The sequence below is a fragment of the Sorex fumeus genome, unplaced genomic scaffold (assembly GCF_029834395.1).
Source record: "Sorex fumeus unplaced genomic scaffold, SorFum_2.1 ptg000036l, whole genome shotgun sequence".
Classification (NCBI taxonomy): domain Eukaryota; kingdom Metazoa; phylum Chordata; class Mammalia; order Eulipotyphla; family Soricidae; genus Sorex; species Sorex fumeus.
Genome location: NW_026606093.1, coordinates 23,269,300 through 23,283,550, shown reverse-complemented (window position 1 = coordinate 23,283,550; position 14,251 = coordinate 23,269,300). Strand labels below are relative to the sequence as shown.

General features: G+C 62.6%; 2 protein-coding genes across 3 annotated transcripts in view; one reads left to right on the top strand and one right to left on the bottom strand.

Moving 5' to 3' along the window:
* TSPAN11 (tetraspanin 11) overlaps positions 1 to 14,251 on the top strand; it is a 271,039-nt gene that overhangs the window by 72,181 nt on the left and 184,607 nt on the right. The gene's annotated exons all lie outside the window — the stretch shown is intronic.
* The window catches only part of TSPAN9 (tetraspanin 9), a 170,754-nt gene continuing 163,578 nt past the window's right edge, over positions 7,076 to 14,251 (bottom strand). For both annotated transcript variants that reach the window (XM_056117861.1, XM_056117860.1), the window contains 6 exons: positions 13,694 to 13,885; positions 13,324 to 13,398; positions 12,329 to 12,430; positions 11,152 to 11,283; positions 10,844 to 10,927; positions 7,076 to 7,712 (listed from right to left, as the gene is read on the bottom strand). In XM_056117861.1, coding sequence (XP_055973836.1) covers positions 7,641 to 7,712; positions 10,844 to 10,927; positions 11,152 to 11,283; positions 12,329 to 12,430; positions 13,324 to 13,398; positions 13,694 to 13,885 — 657 coding nt within the window. In that variant the 3' untranslated portion in view covers positions 7,076 to 7,640. The remainder of the gene's footprint in view (positions 7,713 to 10,843; positions 10,928 to 11,151; positions 11,284 to 12,328; positions 12,431 to 13,323; positions 13,399 to 13,693; positions 13,886 to 14,251) is intronic.

The following is a 14,251-nucleotide window of genomic DNA, read 5'->3' as shown; positions in this document are numbered from 1 at the left end:
ACCAGATATGGGAATGTGGGAAGGGCTCTCTCTCTCTCTCTCTCTCTCTCTCTCTCTCTCTCTCTCTCTCTCTCTCTCTCTCTCCTTCTGTCCCTCTCCCCTCTCTTCACCTTCTCTCTCTCTCTGGAGTGATAGCACAGCGGGTAGGATTCTCACCTTGCATGCCACCGACCTGGGTTCGATTCCCAACATCCCCGAGCACCACAGGGAGTGATTCCTGAGGGTAGGGCCAGGAGTAACCGCTGAGCATCGCTGGATGTGGCCCAAACAACAAGCCAAAAAGAAATCTATGGGTTCTTGGGAGGCCCCAAAGTAGGAGGGGGGAGCCCAAAAGAAAGCATCCCCACCTGAAAACTCTGGGAATTCTCTCTCTCTCTCTCTCTCTCTCTCTCTCTCTCTCTCTCTCTCTCTCTCTCTCTCTCTCTCCTCCCTCTCTCTCTCTCTCCTTCCCCCACCTCTCCTCCTTCTGGCTTGGGAACCACACCCAGCAGACCAGCAGGAGTTACTCCTGGCTCTGTGCTCAGGGATCACTCCTGGTGAGCCTCTGGGGAACCCTATGGGATGCTGGGAATCGAACCTGAGTAGGCTGCTTGCAAGGCAAGCGCCCTACCTGCTGTCGTATCTCCCCAGTCTGCACTGGGGGGCAGGGGTCCCTCTGGGGGTATCACAGGTGCAGAGAATCCAGAGGGGGGAGTCACTTCCCCAGTTTGGACCCACGGAGCACCTGAGCTTCCGGAACTTGGAGGCAGAGCCTGGGGGGGGGGGAAGGGAGTCACCCAGGAAAGCAGCTTGGGTGAGGGGCCCTGAGGGGCGGTGAAGGGTCTCCTGAAGCCAACCACCCTGAGTCCCAGGGGCTAACTGGAGCTAAACTGTGGGCCGAGGGGAGGTCAGAGGTCACACCCGATTCCCCACTGTGTTGGGTGGGCGACATCCACTCTATTCCTGGCCTTCCAGGACTGGCTGGGGAGACTGGGGGGGAGGGGAGAGGCCGAGATCCTGGGGCCCGTGAGGCACCCGGTGAAGGGACAGGACCCCCTGGCTGCAGAGCGGAGTGGGCCCAGGCTACCATCACCCCCAGGAAAGTCCTGGCTCAGCCCGCTGTCCCCAGACCCAGCCACAGCTCAGCGTGCCCTCTGACCCCTCAACCCTCCCCCCTCTACGGCCAGGGAGTCCCCCGGAAAATGGGCTGCACCTCAGCGCAGCCTCAGCTCTGGGACCCCTGAGGGGGCGACTCTAGCAGGCCCTTGTATAGGAGAGTCTGGCGGGGGGCCCAATTCCTTCCATCAGCTTAAGAAGATAGAACTGTGCCCGGCGGAAATGAGACAGTGAGACCAATGGCTCCCCAGTCCGTGGTGTACTCAACTACTGTTCATATTTTTTGTTTGTTTGTTTGCTTGTTTTGCTTTTTGGGTCACACCTGGCGATGCTCAGGGGTGACTCCTGGCTCATGCACTCAGGAATTACTCCTGGCGGTGCTCGAGGGACCATATGGGATGCTGGGAATCGAACCTGGGTTGGCCGTGTTGGCTACGTGCAAGGCAAACGCCCTACCCGCTGTGCTATCGCTCCAGCCCCATATTGTTGATAATTTTTTTTCCTTTTTGGGTCACACCCAGCAATGCTCAGGGTTGACTCCTGGCTCATGCACTCGGGAATTACTCCTGGCGGTGCTCGAGGGACCATATGGGATGCTGGGGATGGAACCCGGGTTGACCGCGTGCAAGGCAAATGCCCTACCCGCTGTGCTATGGCTCCGGCCCCTTATTGATATTTTTGTGTCCACTATCAGGCCAGCTGGTGTCCCTCTTACTTCTGGGAAGTAGAAGCCAGCCTGGAAAATTATTGAGGCTGCAGTGAAGGCGACAGAGAGACTTGTCCACCACGCCTGGACCCCCAGCAGAGACCAACTCCATTTCCACATCACTCTGGGATTCCCAGAGTTTTCGGGTGAGGATGCTTTCTCTTGGGGGCCCCCCCTCCTACTTTGGGGCCTCCCAAGAACCCATAGCTTTCTTTTTGGTTTGTTGTTTGGGTCACACCCAACGATGCTCAAGGGTTACTCCTGGCCCTGCCTTCAGGAATCACTCCCTGTGGTGCTCGAGGATGTCAGGAATCGAACCCAGGTCAGTCGCATGCAAGGTGAGAATCCTATCTTTTGTGCTATCACTCCGGCACCTTGAACTGAATTCTCAGCAAGCATCTCTCCTGAGTGCAGTGTTGTAATGCAGTTCCCCGGCACTAATGACCACAATGAGTCTCACGGGGATGCAGAACACAGGGCGGGAATGTGACCCTCCTAGCCTCTCGGCTCCCAAAGCAGTGCTCCTGGACCCCAGCACAGTCTCTTCCCCCCACCCCACATGCAGTGAAAAACATCAGCCCCAGTCACAGCTCCAAAAACTGCTGTGGTTGGGAGGGTCCAGACAACATACCTGAGAATCTCGTGCCTGAGGGGAAGTTCACTGCAGGCGGAAGAGAGGGAGCTAAGGACGTCTGTCTGGTCTCGACCCAGCTGCCCAAGCCCAGGAAATCTCACTCACTCACCCGCGGGTCGCTAACAGTTGTGTGCCTGGGTGGGCTAACGGTCCACCTTCGCCCCGGTCCATGTCATTCCTCACTGGTGTCCCTGTCTCTCTGACCTGTCATTTCGTCTCCTTTCCACACGGCTCCCACACAGCTGACCCAGGGGCGCCAGCGTCGCTCATTAGATCACAGAGGCAATGGGCTGGCGCTCAGACTTTGCATGTGGGAGCCCCCGGTGGAAAGCTCAGGCCGGCACGGCCCCTGAGGCACCTCATGTGGGATGCCGAGCACTGAGCAGAGAGCAGCCGCGAGCACTGCAGTGAACAGAAGCTGAAGCGTGGAGAAAGCTCCTCCCTCCCTCCCTCCATCCAGGCCCTGCGCTGCCCGGTACCCGCCCTGCCTCTCACACTCCAGCCTGAGTGTGGGGCGAGGAAATCTCGACCCAGAGTTCAGACCCTCCCCTGGCTTCCTGAGGGGCGAGCAGGGGTGGGGTGGGAGGCTGCCGTTCACCCCGTGACCCCCAACCGCACGGAGCAGCGCCAGCCCCCTCGGTTCCCGCCCGCCCTGGGAAGACACCAGGGCAGCAATCCCATTGGCTGCTCTGAGGTGCCTTTCAGACCGTAATACAGCAGGCTGGATGCCGGCCTTGCCCATGACTCACCTGGGTTCGATCCCTGACACCCACCCGCCAACGTGGTCTCGGAACCTGCCGGAAGCACAGAGCTGGAAATAAGCCCTGAGCACTACCAGGTGTGCCCCACACACACCAAAACACACTCACAAACACACACACACACACACACACACACGAAATTGGGACTCCACAGCACAGCCGGTAGGGCATTTGCCTTGCACGCGGCTGACCCGGGTTTGATTCCCAGCATCCCATATGGTCCCCCCGAACAACGCCGGGAGTGATTCCTGAGTGCAGAGGAACCCCTGTGCATCGTCGGGTGTGACCCAAAAAGCTAAAAAACAAAACAAACAAACAAAAAAAAAGACATAAAAGCGGACTGGGCAGAGGAAACGGGCGTGGTGCTTCATCGGAGGCATATCCTGCTAAACCTCCACCATCAGCTTTTTGGAGGGAGCCCACAGCGGGGGTCCTAAGCCCCCCTAAACCGCCAGCCTCTACCAAGCACCACCCCCACCTGCACAGAAATGGGGGTGGTCCTTGCCACCTCCCAGCGCCCCTTCCCATGACCTGCAGAGCTCAGAAGCAGACCCCCTAGGAACGAGAATCCCAGGGGAGCAGGAAGACGGGGTGACCCGGCCCTGCCTTCCCACTTTGGTCCACCTGACCACAGCCCAGAGCTGACCCAGGGCTGGCCCAAGGCGTCCCCTGCCCGCCCCACGCAGGCACCGCCCAGCCCAGCTCTGTCCCTGGGAGAGGGACAGGAGTGGCCGAGACAGGGACACAGGGCCAATCCAGACCTCAGCCACACCCACTCTGACCCCTCTCCGCCACAGCGCCCAGGGACCCCCCTTCTGCCCACGCCTCAACCCCCAGCAAGTCTCTGGGGTGTGGGAAAAAGGAGGGAGGGGTGCGTGGGGCTGTCTCTCCAGAAAAGAGAGGTGCGCCCGTGTAGGGGTCAGTCTCCCTTCATCCCCACCCCCGCAGCAGCCCAGACCAAGGGGCTCTCAAGGCACTGCATCCGAGTCACCGTGCCCAGCCTAGACTCAGTAAGGGGGGGGGGGGGGGTTATGAGATGACAAGGGGGATGGGGGAGCAGCCAGCTCTTATGCTTCCCTCGCTCCCCTTGGGGGCCGTTTCAGAGCAAGCCAGGCCCCTCAACTCCAATAGGACACGTCAATCCAGACGAAGTCCAGAAAGTGCAGGGGGACTGGGGGGTGGTGATAGCTCACCCCGCCCCCTCGGAAAACCATAAATGGGGTCATCACAGTCGGGAGCTCCCAGGCAAGAGAGTTTGGACCAACCCCATCGCCAGCAAAGGGGAGAGGATTCCAGGTGCGCGCAGCCCCTGGCTTGGGGGTGTGGGTGGGGGGGTGGGCAGGGTCTTGGACAGAAGGCAGGCCTGGTGCAAGCCCCAGTGGGTCCCACAAATCCACGTCGGAGACAGTCTGCTTGTGCTTCTGACACGGCGGTCAGCTTTTTATTGAAAAACATGCTAAAAACATGGCGATCGAGAAAGCCCCGACCAGGTGGGGGTCGCGCAGACACGGCATTTGCAAGCAGAAAATACACCTGAACCCCACACGCCTGCTCCCCAGCTCTCCTGGAGGGCCCGCTCGGGGCGGGGGGTGGGGGAGGAGGGCAGGACCCCCTCGTCCCCTCGCTTGCTCACCCAGGGGGCAAACAGGAGCACACAGAGGCGCTGGACCGTGCAGGGCTGAGCCCCAGCCCAAGGCACGCTGCCAGGGGCCAGGTCCCTGCAAGCTAGCACCTCCAGGGGCGGGTGGGCAGGGCCGGGGAGCAGGGGGCAGCGGCTTCCTGAGCTGCTCTTCGCCTCCCACAGCGAGGAGGAGAGCGGCCGGTTGGACATCTGGTGGGTCAGCCTCCCCGTGGCCCAGGGGCGTCCCCTCACCGGGGCCCCGACCCTCCGCAGCCCCTCCTCACGGAGACGGGCCGAGGATGCACCCCATTCCTCCTCGTGAGGTCGTCCACAAAAGCCTGAGCTGGAGTTGAGCCTGCAGCCTGGCCGGGGTAGCTCGAGACAGGGGCTGCTGCAGTTCCCTCTTACGCCTTCCCCTAAGAGATCCTGGCGGGAGAGCGCGCAGGGATGGGATCACGGAGGGATGCTCCATGGGCGTGGCACCAGGCGGGGGCGTGGCTCCGCGGGGTGGGCGTGGCACCCGGCGGGGCGTGGCTCCGCTGGGTGGGCGTGGCACCCAGCAGGGGCGTGGCTCCGCGGGGTGGGCGTGGCACCCAGCAGGGGCGTGGCTCCGCGGGGTGGGCGTGGCGCCCGGCAGGGGCGTGGCCCCACGGAAGTGGGCGTGTCCCTGTGGTGGGCGTGGCTCGGGAAGGCCCCGCCCATATCGTGGGGGAACCCCTCCCAGACTCCGCCCAGTGGATTTTGGGGGATCTGGCTCTATGGACAAAGCTCTGGCATCAATGGAGGTGGTGCAGGGTGGCAGGGAGCAGGGGCACAGGCTCCAAGGACCAGAGGCCCCTGTAGCTCTGGAAACACGAGATTGCCCGGGTGGTTATACACCCCAAGAAGCTAGACGCTCGTGGTTGATCTGAAGGAAAATGAGAAATTGCATTGATGGGCATAGACACCCCCGACCCCCCTACCCCCACCCCAAGCGCACGCTCCTTAGGTTCTGGGCTTCTGCTGGGGAATGCAGATGCCATCTCTTGGGCAGTTTCTCTGCGGAAACTGTCCCCACTCTGCTCCCCACTTTTTGGGTGGTGGTTCCCAGGAGCCAGTGGGGGCTGGTGCACCCATCAGCACCCCGAGCTCCGCAGCTTTTGACTGTGAGGCAACCCCCTCGAACCCTCCCAGCACCCCAACATAGGAATTCTTGACACATCAAGCCCTTCTGTTCTGCTGGTCCCAGCTGCAGTTCGCTGAGGCGAACAGGGCTGCTGGCTGGACGCTTGGGTCTCAGCTCTGCGGACGGACAAACAGATGCAGGCTGGGGCAGGGGCCCCACCCAATGGCGCAAGAGAAGGCAGGTGGGCAACCTTCTCCTGCTCAGCCTCATGGACTCTCGACATCACTGTCATAGCAGTGCCACTCAACGAGGGCAGGTTCTGGTGGGTGTGCAGTGAGGGGCCCACCGTGCCCTGCCACACCGTTACCTGGGGACCTTCACTTCCTCTAGTCTGCCCTCCGCCTTCTCCTGAGCTCATACAGGCCCACTGCCCACCCATCATCAATGAACCTGGAACACGACCGGGGACCCCAGCCCCCTCCTCTCAGCAAGGATCTGGTTGGAATGATGACATCACCAGCTCCACCTTCCCCTCCCATGGCCCCGGTCCTCGGTCACTGTGTGAGCTACGGGACTCCAGGCTCTGCTCCCCCTTCCAGAAACTCCAAGAACCAGCGAGCAGCGTCTACCCAGAGAGGCCCCATGTCTGAGAGCTTCTAGAAGGAATGTTTGTGAAAGTCTCGGGGCTTGCAGAGACTGCTGAGTGCCCCTGGGGGCTGAGGGGACAGCAAAGGGGGATCTGTGACAGCAGAGGGCAGAGGGGAAGGAAGGAAACTGGACAGCAAGGACAGAAAAAGACCATGAGGACAATGGCCGGGCCCTGACAAAGTATAGGGCGGCCTCCTCCTTGGCTCCCACCTGCATGCTCGGGCCATGTGGGACCCCCCTTCGGAGGCACCTCCACAGTCTCTGGGTCCCCCAAGCCCACCTGCCTCTTCCTGGCTCGTGAGGCCCAGATGTCAGCCCCCCCAATCCCCAGCCCACTGCCCGCCACCCCCCCCCCCCCCGACCCAAACTCAGAGCCTTCTGGGTTCCACACTGTGGTTTGTTCTCATCACCCGCTCCCATAAGGGTCCTCACTACTTCCCACCCATCCCCCATCCTCAAAAAAGAAAAAAAAAACACCCTAAAAGAAAAAAAAAACCAAACCATGACAGAAATCAACACAGTAAAAAGGTATAAATCAGAAAGCTACCCCTAAGTTCTGGGAGCGATAACAGTCCTGAATAATCATAATAGGAGTAAAATAAAACTTTAAAAAAGTGATGCTGGAAGGTATAAAATCCTGGGTGGGGGGGTCTTGCTGGAGGTTCATCAGCTCCCCCTCTCCCTCCAGGGGGCCTCCAAGGCGGTCTCTCCCCTGAGGGGGGTGGCAGGAGGGGGGCCCACTTCACACCCCACAAGGGACTGAACATCAGTGTAAGGAAAGACCGGTGCAGAAACGCATGGGTGCTCGGGGGCCCACAGGGACTGACCCCGTCCGCCACACCCCGTCTTCTTTGGCAAATACACAGGTGCAGGAATCCAGGTGTCCCTTGCCGGGCACCCCAAAGTCTTTGCAGGCCTCCTCCTCCCTAGCCCTCCACCCCCTCCAAGCAAGGTGGAGGTGGGGCAGGGCGGAAGTTGGGGGCAGCAGTCTGAGAGTCCGGGCAGGCGACACAAAGCTCCAATCTTCCCTGGCACTGAGTTCCCAGGGGGCCGCGGGCTCTGCCGCCCGCTCAAGCGTCGTACTTCTTCCCCGTCCGGTGTATGTGCTGGAAGAGGGTCATGGAGAAGGCCATGCCCAGGATCTGCGAGATAAGATAGGGGTAGGAGGGTCTTGAGCAATAGTACAGCAGGTAGGGCGTATGCCTTCAAACCGACCCCGGTTCGATTCCCAGCATCCCATATGGTTCCCCAAGCACCGCCAGGAGTAATTCCGGAGTGCAGAGCCAGGAGTGACCCCTGTATATCGCTGGATGTGACCCAAAAAGCAAAAAAAAAAAAAAAGAAGATTGGGGGAGAAAAGGGTTCCAAGAGGTGGCCTCCAAGCCTACGAACCCCCAAAGCAAGCCACCATGGCTGCTGTGTGTTTGCAACACTAGGGCTGGGGCTAGCAAAGTGGGGAGTAGGGTGGCCCAGAGACTCGGCTCAGGACCACACCCCAGGGGCAGCCCTTCCCGGCAGTTTGCACAGAACATCGTGAGCCGGGCTGGAGCATCGATAGCACAGCGGGTAGAGCGTCTGCCTTGCACGCAGCCAACATGGCCGACCCGAGTTCGATTCCTCCACCCCTCTTGAGAGCCCGGCAAGCAACCGAGAGTATCTTGCCCGCACGGCAGAGCCTGGCAAGCTCCCCGTGACGTATTCGATATGCCAGACACAGTAACAACAAAGTCTCCAATGGAGCCGTTACTGGGGCTGCTCGAGTGGGCAGACAAGTGTATTCACACAGGGATTTGGGGTGGGGCTCAAGGGGCGGTGCCAAACCTGGCGTGGGCGGGGCCTTCCTGGGGGAGGGGCCTGTCTGGGTGGGTCCTGCTGGGGTGGGTGGAATCTTCTGGGCGGGGTCTATTTGAGGCAGGGCCTTCTGGGGGTGGGGCCTGTCTGGAGGCAGGGCCTTCCGGGAAGGACCTGTCTGGGGCGGGGCCTGTCTGGGAGTGGCTCTCAAGGGGCGGTGCCAAGCAGGTGTGGGCGGGGCCTTCATGGGGGCGGGGCCTGCTTCCGCAGGGCCTGCCTGGGGTGGGATCTTCTGGGGGCAAGGCCTTTTGGGGCGGCACCTGTCTAAGGGCGGGGCTTTCTGGGGCAAGGCCTTTCAGGGGCGTGTCTGGAGGCGGGGCCTTCTGGGACGGGCCTTTCAGGGGCGTGTCTGGAGGCGGGGCCTTCTGAGACGGGCCTTTCAGGGGCGTGTCTGGAGGCGGGGCCTTCTGGGACAGGCCTTTCAGGGGCGTGTCTGGAGGCGGGGCCTTCTGGGACGGGCCTTTCAGGGACGTGTCTGCAGGCGGGGCCTTCTGAGACGGGCCTTTCAGGGGCGTGTCTGGAGGCGGGGCCTTCTGGGACGGGCCTTTCAGGGGCGTGTCTGGAGGCGGGGCCTTCTGAGACGGGCCTTTCAGGGGCGTGTCTGGAGGCGGGGCCTTCTGGGACGGGCCTTTCAGGGGCGTGTCTGGAGGCGGGGCCTTCTGAGACGGGCCTTTCAGGGGCGTGTCTGGAGGCGGGGCCTTCTGGGACGGGCCTTTCAGGGGCGTGTCTGGAGGCGGGGCCTTCTGAGACGGGCCTTTCAGGGGCGTGTCTGGAGGCGGGGCCTTCTGAGACGGGCCTTTCAGGGACGTGTCTGCAGGCGGGGCCTTCTGGGACGGGCCTTTCAGGGGCGTGTCTGGAGGCGGGGCCTTCTGGGACGGGCCTTTCAGGGGCGTGTCTGGAGGCGGGGCCTTCTGAGACGGGCCTTTCAGGGGCGTGTCTGGAGGCGGGGCCTTCTGGGAAGGGCCTTTCAGGGGCGTGTCTGGAGGCGGGGCCTTCTGAGACGGGCCTTTCAGGGGCGTGTCTGGAGGCGGGGCCTTCTGGGACGGGCCTTTCAGGGGCGTGTCTGGAGGCGGGGCCTTCTGAGACGGGCCTTTCAGGGTCGTGTCTGGAGGCGGGGCCTTCTGAGACGGGCCTTTCAGGGGCGTGTCTGCTGGCGGGGCCTTCTGAGACGGGCCTTTCAGGGGCGTGTCTGGAGGCGGGGCCTTCTGAGACGGGCCTTTCAGGGGCGTGTCCGGAGGCGGGGCCTTCTGGGACGGGCCTTTCAGGGGCGTGTCTGGAGGCGGGGCCTTCTGAGACGGGCCTTTCAGGGTCGTGTCTGGAGGCGGGGCCTTCTGGGACGGGCCTTTCAGGGGCGTGTCTGGAGGCGGGGCCTTCTGGGACGGGCCTTTCAGGGGCGTGTCTGGAGGCGGGGCCTTCTGAGACGGGCCTTTCAGGGGCGTGTCTGGAGGCGGGGCCTTCTGGGACGGGCCTTTCAGGGGCGTGTCTGGAGGCGGGGCCTTCTGAGACGGGCCTTTCAGGGGCGTGTCTGGAGGCGGGGCCTTCTGGGACGGGCCTTTCAGGGGCGTGTCTGGAGGCGGGGCCTTCTGAGACGGGCCTTTCAGGGGCGTGTCTGGAGGCGGGGCCTTCTGGGATGGGCCTTTCAGGGGCGTGTCTGGAGGCGGGGCCTTCTGAGACGGGCCTTTCAGGGGCGTGTCTGGAGGCGGGGCCTTCTGAGACGGGCCTTTCAGGGACGTGTCTGCAGGCGGGGCCTTCTGGGACGGGCCTTTCAGGGGCGTGTCTGGAGGCGGGGCCTTCTGGGACGGGCCTTTCAGGGGCGTGTCTGGAGGCGGGGCCTTCTGGGACGGGCCTTTCAGGGGCGTGTCTGGAGGCGGGGCCTTCTGGGACGGGCCTTTCAGGGGCGTGTCTGGAGGCGGGGCCTTCTGAGACGGGCCTTTCAGGGGCGTGTCTGGAGGCGGGGCCTTCTGGGACGGGCCTTTCAGGGTCGTGTCTGGAGGCGGGGCCTTCTGAGACGGGCCTTTCAGGGTCGTGTCTGGAGGCGGGGCCTTCTGAGACGGGCCTTTCAGGGGCGTGTCTGCTGGCGGGGCCTTCTGAGACGGGCCTTTCAGGGGCGTGTCTGGAGGCGGGGCCTTCTGGGACGGGCCTTTCAGGGGCGTGTCTGGAGGCGGGGCCTTCTGGGACGGGGCTTTCAGGGGCGTGCCTGGAGACGGGGCCTTCTGGGATGGGCCTGTAGGGGGCGTGTCTAGAGGCAGGGCTTTCTGGGGTGGGGCATGTAGGGGGCGTGTCTGAAGGCGGGGCCTTCTGGGGCATGTCTGGAAGCGGGACCTTTGGGGGCGGAGCCTGTCCAGGGCGTGTCTGGAGGCGCGGCTTTATGGGGCGGGGCCTGTCTGGGGGTGGGGCCATCTGCCTCAGCTCCGCCCCTTACCTGCATAATGAGGATGCACATTCCCACAGTGCCGAGCACGTGCTTATTGTCATCAAACCACATCTTCACCTTCTCATAGCAGCCCTGGGGAGAAAGGCAACAGGGTAAGGCCCCAGCATGCCCTCCAGCCCCCCTACCCGGACCCCACCTCACTTCCCCGGGTCCTGCGCCGCCCCACCCGGGGCTCCCCACTACCCGGCCTCACGGCACTGCCTCCGACCCACCCTCAGACCCCCAACTGCAGTCCAGCTGCCTCCTCCTTACCCCCACCGTCCCCCATTCCCCCGGGCCCACCCCCAGGGCCTCACCGTCTTCCACCACAACGTGGTGGTGTTACGCCCGCAGCCCTGCGAGTTCTCCATGCAGCAGCGGTCGGGGACCGTGTTGTCGCCCAGCACCGGGTACCAGTCCGTGTAATCCGTGACGCCGCAGCAGCGCATCTGTGGGGCGGGCGGGCGGGCAGGTGGGCCTGTTAGCGGCGCCTGGGACCCTGGACTCCTCCTGCAGGCCCTGCCCTTCCGCCCGGCCGCTCCCCTGCGGTGCTCCCCTGGAGTCCAGCCCAGGGGACAAACAGGAGGAGCCTCTGCCCACTGGGCGGGAGGGAGGGGTGGGCTCCTGCCTGGAGGGGGTGCTGCGGGGAAGGCGGCCAGCCGGTGCTGCCCAGGCTGCAGAGCACATGGCCAGACGTGCCCACATAACCCACCACCATCAGGGGTTACCCTGGGGGCCCGTTTCCTGATTGGCTTTCATCTCGAATCAGTGCCTCCTTGTCCAACCCTGACCAGGGGGCAGGTCTGTTGCTAAAGTCAAAGCTTGGCCACCGTAGTGGAGAGGGCGTTTGCCTTACAAGCCACTGACCCGGGTTCCATCCCCAGCATCCCATAAGGCCCCTCCAAGCACTGCTAGAAATGATTCCTGAGTGCAGAGCCAGGAGTAACCTCTGGGCACCGCTGGGTGTGGACTTCCCCCAGTAAAGAAACACCAACAAAGCTTCTCGATATTACCATGGGTGGGGTGCTTGCCTTACACACAGCCAACCAAGGTACAATCCCCGGCTCCCCATATGGTCCCCCGAGCACTGCCAGGGGTAATTCCTAAGTGCAGAGCCAGGAGTAACCCCTGTGCATCGACAGGTGTGACCCAAAAAGCAAATAAATAAATAAAAACAGAAATAGAGCGGATAGCACATCGGGCAAGCTGTTGGCCGTGCAACAGGGCCAAACTGGATTCAGTTTGCCCCCACATCCCATATGGTTCCCCGAGTCCCGATAAGGAATCATTCCGGGGCACTGCTGGGTCTGGTCCCCCCACCAAAAAAAAAAAAAAAAAAAAACTAAAGAGAAAAAGCGAAAACAAAAACCAACACACCTCCCAAGCTCCTGGGGACCATCAACGCTCTGACTCTCGCTCGCCCCCTGCTGGCCGCTGCGAGCCCCTTCCCAGCCTGCCTGTGGGATCCTGGATCAGCGCCTCCCGGCGACCCACCTCGGCCTGGATGATGTTCCAGGCGTTCTTGAGCCCCACGTTGTTCTCCGTGTTGTACAGCAGCAGCCCCTCCTTCAGGTCCTTCCTGGCGTTCTCGTTCACCTGTCCCCGGGGAGAGGGCACCAGGGGTCACTTCGCACCAGGAGGACCGGCTCCTCCGGCCCCACCCACCCGGCCCCACGTCCACTGGAGCTGCGGGCTGAGCCCTGGCTGCCTGGGGCTGGCCCCTGGGGCTGGGAGTGGAGGGGCCACCCCCATCCCTCTATCCCAGGTCCCCCCCAGCCAGAGAGACTGACCCCAGCTGCCTGCAGTGCTTTTTGCTGCTGGAAACACTATTGCGCTCAGGGCCACTGGATAACGCTTCCTGTATCCGGCCAAGAACCTCAAGACCCTTCCCTTTCCCCCGTGCGAAGGAGCCCCGCATCCAGACCCAAGAAAAACCCCACCAGTCGGTGTAGGCAGGGCCTCCCCTTCAGGAACCCCCAAACACAGTCACATGGTTCTGGGGGTCCGGCCGCAAAAGCGCCCGTGAGATAGTGCTCTCCAGTCTAGCTTGAGAGCAGCGACCAGAAGGTTCTCCAACCGTCTGGCCTGAAAGGGCCAGTGGGGTCACCCTCCTCACATCCCCAGCAGCCGCCCTGGCCTCTAAAGTCTCGGGGAAGAGACGGAGGGTGGGCTCAACTGCGGGGTCTCCCCACAGCCACCTCGGAACCTGCTCGGAATTCCCAGGGGCTGACACTTCAATAGGCCTGGGCACTCCAGCACTTGAGCACTCTCTGGGAGTACTGTGGGGAACTCCGGGAGTACTCGGGGGGACGAGGAGTTCCTGAGGCCTGAGGTCTGAGCTGCACCCCCAGGAACTCGGGAGTCCCCTTTCTCAAACTCCCTGAGGGACGAGTGAATACCCACTCCCACCCCCAGGCTCCAATGGCCTTCCCACTGCTGGTCCTCCGCCCCGCCCAGCACAGCCCCCAGCCCTGCCCTGGAGGGCTCACCTTGTCCATGTAGACGAAGAAGAGGATCAGTAAGATCAGCTCGGCCAGAAGGATGACCAACAGGACAATGAAAAACTGCAAAGGCAAGGGCCGGGTGTGGGCAGGTGACCGTGGCAGGGGCAGGGGCAAGTGGGGTCCACGGGTGGCCACCAGTGAGGAGAGGAGGAGGAGGAGGGACATAGAGGGCAGGGGTGATCCCATCAGGAGGAAAAGGGGGTGTGGTCAGGCAAGGAACATTCTAGAACATTCTAGAAGCAATTTCCCCCACTGGTTTTGGACTGGGCGGCCGGGTCAGCGTACAGCCCTGGGCCTTGCCTATCCCTGGGGACAGAGTCTGTGGGGGGGATGGGAGTGTCGGGGTCTGACTTACACTAAGAAGGAGGCACTTGTTTTCCTTGATGGCCCCCAGGCAGCCCAGGAAGCCGGTCACCATGACGATGGTGCCGATGGCGATGACCAGGTTGGCGGCTGACAGCGAAGGGAAGCTGGGGGAGAAGGTGGCGAAGTCGCCCTGGGACACCGAGAGCCAGATGCCCACGCCCAGCAGCCCGCAGCCGCAGAGCTGCAGAGAGAGAGAGAGAGGAGAACCGTCAGGCAGGTCGTTCCGGGGCGGGGTTCCAGGTGGGGGAGATGGGATTCCCTCCCGGGCCAGCACGGCCGGGCAGGCAGAAAGGGTCCCAGGACTTCTCTCCCCAGAGGAGGCAAACAAGGTTGAGAAACTTGGAAACAGGGACCAGAGAGAGTCCAGAGGGCAGGGAGTGTGCCTTGCACGCGGCCCCCCTGGGTTCGATCCCCCGCATCTCTGAAGGTCCCCTGAGCACGGCTTGGAGTGCAGGGCCAGGAGGAACCCCTGAGCATCACGGGTGTGACCCAAAAAACCACCACCAAGAAACAGGGTTGGCCGAGGCCACAGTGAAGAACAGAATCC